This window comes from Leptodactylus fuscus, chromosome 2 (assembly GCF_031893055.1).
Source record: "Leptodactylus fuscus isolate aLepFus1 chromosome 2, aLepFus1.hap2, whole genome shotgun sequence".
NCBI lineage: Eukaryota > Metazoa > Chordata > Amphibia > Anura > Leptodactylidae > Leptodactylus > Leptodactylus fuscus.
Window position 1 is genome coordinate 56,250,165 of NC_134266.1, and position 7,484 is coordinate 56,257,648.

General features: G+C 38.3%; 1 protein-coding gene across 1 annotated transcript; it reads right to left on the reverse strand.

The window, feature by feature from the left end:
• Positions 1-4,320: 4,320 nt before the first annotated feature.
• On the reverse strand, positions 4,321-7,240 carry NR0B1 (nuclear receptor subfamily 0 group B member 1). Its single transcript, XM_075262634.1, has 2 exons — positions 6,634-7,240; positions 4,321-4,596 (listed from the first exon to the last, which is right to left on the reverse strand). The coding sequence occupies exons 1-2, from the start codon at positions 7,238-7,240 to the stop codon at positions 4,352-4,354; spliced, it is 852 nt and encodes a 283-aa protein (XP_075118735.1). The 3' UTR covers positions 4,321-4,351.
• Between the last annotated feature and the right edge of the window lie 244 nt (positions 7,241-7,484).

The window sequence follows — 7,484 nt, forward strand, 5'->3', positions numbered from 1 at the left end:
AGCCCTGATTGGACAATGTCAGAGTATAGAGGACACATCCCAAATGGTAACACCCACTTGACAATACAGTCATAAATTTTAGCAGGAGTAACAAGAAGAAACTTTTATGTTTTCATGAGTCAATTTTTTTTACTTTTCTGCTGACATAGCCATATGAGGTTATGGTTTTTTGTGTTCAGGTTGTACTTTTTATTGTCACTATTTCATGTTTTATAATGTTTTAAGAAAGTGTCCAAAAAAATTACTTGTGGGGTGAAAATGAAGAAAATAAGCAATTGTGCTATTGTTTGTTGGGTTTTGCTTTTACAGCACTCACTGTGCAAAACAAATTACTTGTAAAAGGGGTTGTCCATGATTTTTTTGTTGCCTATCCGTAAAAATCCAATCAGTGGGGACCGACAGCCAACCCCTATACAGATCAGCCTTTTGGAGGGACATTCATGCCTTATACCATGCAGTGCACAGACTTGGATGTAGATAGCTGCATGGCAAAAAAATAAATGACTATCAAGGTTGATATTCAGTGTAGGTAAACCAAAAACAAAACATGTGATATTAGAACACCTAAAACTTTTATTAAGGAATTTAATCCTGATATTAAAATAGTGTGAAACATGTTTAACTGTGTGCTTCCGATGTACACTGTCTGCCAATATGTAGTTGGACACCCATGCCAATGAAGATACAGTATCTGCGGTCGTGATGTACGTCACACCTTCCGCCATTTAATAGGAAACAGCATTGGTATTAGTCGCATGCAAAATGCCACGAAGTGCAGAGTTGTCCGATTTCGAAAAAGGAGTCATTGTGGGGTACCACAGAAATGGTCAATCCTTAAGGGACATAGCAAGCGAATCGAATAACCCAAAATCGACAGTGGCCTATGTGATTACGAAGTGGAAAGTGAACGGTGATTGTTAGAATGTGCCACGAGTCGGCAGACCCCCAAAACTGGGAGATACTAGAAAACGACAGCTGCTGGCCAGAGAAATTTGGAAGAACCGCACCCAACTGATGGCTCACAGGAGTTTCATCAGGAGTTTCATCAGGAGTTTCATCAGGAATTTCATCAGACATCCGGGAGTATTGTGTTGATCAATACCATCTGTAAGGAAGCATCTGCTGGGTTCTACCAACTATTGAATATGAATAAATATTTTTCTATTCTACCACAGGTGTCCAAATACTTATTGGTAGACAGTGTACTAAAATATTGCTATTTTGCTATATTCCCATGGGAAATATATCAAAGGCATATTCGATGGTGGGTTGTATATTACTTAACCCAATAAATCACAAACATCACCTATTGCTTATCCCAAGGAATATAAAGGTCACTCGTCATAAATGATCTTGATTATCTCAACAGACCATCATATAAATCTGTTATACATCCATGCCTTTCCATAGAGGGGTCTTGCAATGGCACCTATAGATGCAATCTACTCAGCAATTTGCTCAGCACTAATTACAAATAGCACGGCTACTGCATGACCCAGCTGATATATGCAGAGTGCACCGCCACCCTATAACATGGGGTTTTCCTCCAGCCTATACTGAAAATTGAAAATCTCCCTAAAAATTCTCCCTATCAGCCCTACGTGTTCCACCATCAGTCTATAATGGATCATCAAGCTGATCTATTGTCTAAAGGAAGCTAAAGGAAGAATATGCAAATCTTTTTCCCAAGATGTAAATAGGGAAACCATGCCTCTGTATGCTGCCCTCGAGGGGAAACTCCCTTGAACATCATGCCCGATGTTCCCACAAGCCTTTGCTGCAATGATGCAAGATTTTGCCAAGTCAGTATCCCAGCTGTGGACAGCGCTGTTTCGATCTGATTATAACACATCAGCACAGCCTAGCGAGAACTGACTTGGCAGAGGTGATATACTTCTAGACCAGGTCAAGGGAGCTTCCCCTAGAGGGCAGCATACAGAGGCACTGTTTCCCTATTTACATCTTGGGAAACAGATTTGCATATTCTTCCCATAATCCCCCACAGTGCAGCTAAAATGGCTTTGTAAGACTCCACACACCTGACAAGGTGGTCTCTCCTCAAGGAGTGACATTATCCCCATAACCCAAGCTAAAGGAGTAATTTATAGGACACTGTATTCAATTTTTTTTTCACTTTTCATAGTAGCTAAATGAGGGCTTGTTTGTTTATAATGTGAGCTCTAGTTTTTATTGGTTCCATACTGGGCCACACGCAACTTTTTGATCACTTTTTATGCCATTTCTTTGAAAATGCTCTCTAATCCTCGGAAGCAGTAGTGGGTGTCATCTATGTGACGTAGCCAACACCCACCATATATAGCACAGGCCGAACTGCTGAGCTCGAGCTATATTATTATTTCCAATAAACGTCTGGATAGGATTAATATTTTTCTGCCCGAACACAGATGTGAACTGGGCCTAAGACGCACTGTGCAATAGAAGAGAATAAAAAGGAAAAAAAAAAAAATAAAGCAAACAGTAAAATTTTCAAGAATATTTTTATTGCAATAAAAAAATATTGTCTTTGTAAAAACAATAAGTTACATATTATACAATACTTTAAACCACAGTAACTGAAACAGTTTTATAGGTTTTGCGTTGATAATGAAAGATACGAGAAAGCGATAACATCTCACAGAGAGGCTTTTCTGAAGATATACAGTGAATAATGAAGAAACAGGAAATATAGAAGTGCTAATAATATCTGCGCTATGGGACAAAAAACTGGCGCCTACAGTAAAATAGCAACAGTATTTCAGTAAATGCTAAAGGCTGCGTGGTACTTTGTAAATGCACATAGGTGTTCCTTACTATATGAGCCATTAAAGGAACACTAAATCTAGAAATAAATGATAAGACTAAGAGGTCTCACCCCCATTGTTTATCAGTAGGACGGATTTTCTGCATGTTTCAGGAACAGTCTTAGGCGGAAAACACACATGAAGTTTTCGTTGCTTCCAGTGATTTTGCTGTGTTATATTCAAACAGAAGTCAGTAGTGGATTTAAAAGCAAAAATAAATATAGGATTTATACTTTTGCTTCTTACTGAACCCATTCCTGGCTCTGTCTCCAAAAAGCAAAAACTATTAGAAAAAAAAATGCATCAAAAACGTAACGCGTTTTCATCCTAGAAATTCTGCCCTGAATAAAGGAGTTAATCTTTTGCTGATTTGTATATTCAGCTGACAGGTGGCAGAGTTTCTCCAAGGCAACAGGGCATATCAGTTATTAGTCCTGCCGCAGCACATGGAGAGGAGCATGTTCCAGCCAGATGTCTTACAGCCAGGACAGTGAGAAGGGGACATGGCTGAACTCATGGGTGTATATATATATATATATATATATATATATATATATATATATATATATATATATATATATATCCCATGTGTCATTTTTAAAATTGAATATAAGAAATGAAATTGGTAAATTGTTAGTGAATTATCTAGTGTTCCTTTAAAGGGGACCTCATGGCTCTCTTGATGTCTGATTAATAAATACTTGTTTTTCCCATAAAATACCATTTCTGCCATTCTCTTTTTTTTAAAATGTATAAAGCCTGAAGGAAGAAAAAATGCTCCAGAATTATTACACAGGAATGGTAATATTTACTAAAATAGACAAGTTTGGTGAGCGGACAGATCTTCTTTAACATCGACTCGGTCCTTCGTCATAAGTGCAAATGGCTTGTTTGCTACTCTTTATTAGCATAACAGTATTAACATTAAAAAATATCTACCAAATAGTTTCAATTCAACGGAATTGACAAATATGACCTATACGTAGCCCTTATTAGTTTATTTCTCGAACATACCACGGTTGGCACCGTATGGGCCTCTTTCTACTGACTACCATTCACTACCACACTACATATGCTGGAAATTAAAGCTGGTCTTACTCATGTATCCTTTGGCTCCAAAGTCTAATACATCTACATAATATTTTGGGACAGTTAAAGCCTAAGCAAACATACCATGTATTATACCAGATATTGTAAGTCCAATGACAATGTGTCGACAATGAAGTAGCATTCTGAAAGCAATAATAATTCACTATCATTTATAACAACTGCATTGCACTTTAGTATGTGAATATCGTATCTTATAAATATCAAGTGCTATATATGCTTCACTGTAGATGTCTTTGTATATAGAAAGATAGAAACCAAGCAGGTCAAGCACATCACTGAATCGTGTTAACTAAGTATTGTGCAGAAAGTCTACACCCAAGCAGTAAATCTGTAGACATTTTCAGGGATCAGAGTAGGTGACTGTGCGACGGTCCCTTTTGTTAAATTTGGATTGTGTAGAATTCCTATAATATTAATGTTTCCATCCGTAGGGAGGTTAGTTATATTTTGGCACCCAGCATCTCTAATAACATGGCGTCCATATTTACAGAGCCTATAATGGGTCTGAAGAACAGTTCTGCTATGGCGTTGGCATTGATGGATCTCAGCAAGGACAAAACGACGATTAACTTGGTGAATCTGGAGTGATCCCATCTCTGGATCATCTTGACATGCTCATTTAAGGCTTGGTGGGCTTCCTGTTGTAATCCCTGGATATACCGAGCACAGTGCAATCCAGGCAAATCTGTGTATACAAAATGAAGAAAACGGTGAATAATATTCAACTCTGAAGCAATGGTCTGTGAGAGATATTGAGAATAAAAAAATGATACGGCAAATAATAATAGGAAAATTGGTTCTTCAGAACGTATATGGAAACCAACCTAATGGAAATCAACTACACCTTTACTTATACAGATATATTTCATACAGGTTCTCTAATATAATATGCTTTATATCATGTATATTATACCACCGGTAAGATTTCTAAGCATCATACTACCTAGGCAAAACAATTACTTAGCCAACTATCTTATGTTGTAGGATAACCCAGAGACTTGATGTTCTCGAGAAACAGATTGGTGAAGATCACCAGTGTCTTAAAGCAGTAGCATGCTTTCTAGGTCATATGATACATGGTAGGGTAACAGTATATCACAGGTCATAGAGATAGTTTAGTTTGGTGTTTTCTTCTCTTCTTATTATGGTATAAAACTTGTAATAATTTCTTAACAATGTACATTAGACAAAAATGTGTCACTATAATGTCATCTATGCATCTATTATCCCTGGGAAAGTATGGTAGATACAGGTGTAGCTCTTTTTAACCTAAGTCTGGTAATATGCTACAGTATTGCAGCATGATATCATGCAAGAAAAAACATTGAAATCAAATTAAAGAGGTGACAACTCAAGTCATTAAATGTCCATGGCTTCCATCTGTATGTACTGCGCAGTAAGTTAAATATATACCAGGATATTACCAATAATAATAATAATAATAATAACAATAATAAGAAGAAGATTGTCATATCTGCCACATACGGATGTGTGCTTCCATATCTTGAATTAACGTCCTTGACAGAATTTGTGAATTGGTAAAGACAGATGTTCCTGTATCCTTACTATCATTAACTCCCACTCTGACGCCCAGTGAACAGGGAGTCTATTTTTTCCGCTTTACTTTCTCCAGGATATGTCACTGCACTCACTGGATTGGTTATGGGACCCAATGAGAAACCCTAGACACTATGCTTGGGTCTACAAGTGTTCTGGACAAATAAAGTTAGTAGTTGTGGGTAGAACTTCCATGTTATGAGAGTTGTATGGTATGAAGACAAGTGTCCCTGTACAAATTGTATTAAAATAAGCCCAAGATCATACACTGTGCTGTCTATTACTATGTGCAAACTTAAAACCAGCATCATGAATTTATGACAAACCATGGGAAGCCAACTCATGGCTAACATGGCACAGTGGATATTATGTAACTGCTTATTTTGTATGGTGCTTATAGTCAAGAACGCAATACATTTACTTTTCTTCTCATTGTGATATTGTGGTTATTGATTATAATAAGAGACCAGACAACTCTCCTGGATTATCAATATTGTCTTATCCATCTGTGCTATGTAATGTCTAGCTATAGATGGTCACACATGAACATTAACATAGGGTACCATTATATTATACTATGATGTGAAAATATAGACTACACATAGATATTGATGTGGCCACCTAAAATCCCCAAACTTTCAGAGCTCATTCACACAGGGATTTCTGGTGTGGTTATAAAACACAAACCATATTGTGCTAGCATTTGTGGTATTTTTGCTGTTATTTGCATGTTGTTTTGTTCTAATGGAAGTAAAACAACTTGTGGACTGGACTTCATATTCTGACATTCACTGATAACTAACTTCCGCATTTTTTTTTTCAAGAAAAAACAATCATACGAATACATGAAACTGTAATAAAGTAGGCTCTCCTGAAATATCACTTTATGCAGATTAACAGCAAATACTCTCCTCTTAAAGTAGACAAATAGTTACTGCAGATGTAGAAGAGCTGAATCTGTTAATGTAGCAGAGCTGAATACACACTTGGTACAATTCATTGCTCTATACTGTGCACTATCTATAGTTCTATATAATTCTGCCCTTGAACCTATTGCTTTACCGTATCCCAGTAAAATCAGCAATGCTGTTTCTGTACAAAGCATCTTCACCTGCCTGTTGGCTACACTTACATTAATACTTGAGACGTCTGAGAGTATATTTACCTGGGTTAAACAGTACAATCCCTTTAAGATAGGCGTACTCTTTGTTGCTAATCCCCAGATTCCAGCACTTCTCTAAGAACTCCTTGATCCACCTGATGTCTGAGGCTGTCGGCAGCTGTGTGACTTTATGTTGCTGCTGCTGCTGCTGCAGATTATTTCCCAGTGTTTCTAGATGTTCTTGGTGCTGTTTCCTCTCTGCTCCTTGTCTGTTAGTTAAAATCCTCTGTAACATACTGGGCTCTGATGTTTCAACAGTCTCAAAATCTACCTTGTCCTGTGCAAGTCCTAGCACCAGTAGAGGAGCCCAGCAGCTCCTCACCAACAGTAGCTGGTCAACCAGGGGGAGCTCCTGGAAGCAGGGCAGGCTCTTGACAAACCTTAGGGTCTTCACTAGCACCGCTGAGGCTGCCTTGCAGGTAACCTGCGGGGTTTTAAGACTGACTTTCTTCTGAGATCCACAAGAACAGCTTTGTCCATAGCCTCCTGTGTGCTCTTCTTTCCTGCCTTTGTGGGAATCCGTGTGCTCCTCATTTTTCAGGATATTGTACAAAATACTGCTGTGTCTCCTGTTGTCTACAGAACAGTGACACTTATCTAGGCAAGCCATGGGGAAGTGTGGGCAGATGCAACCTGACAGCTTTCTGGCTTCATCAGCTCTTGCCTCTGCTGTTCTGTCTTTACACGAAGCCAGACAGATAGTATGCTGATCCTCCTCTGCCTGCCCCTCAGGTTATATTTATACCTTTGTTTCCAGTCAGACAATATCTGCAGTTCAAAAGGGGGCAGACGCTCATTATTGGCTGAAAAAGAGAGAGAGCAGGAAAGCTCACACCTCCTCCCCCTGCGTTACA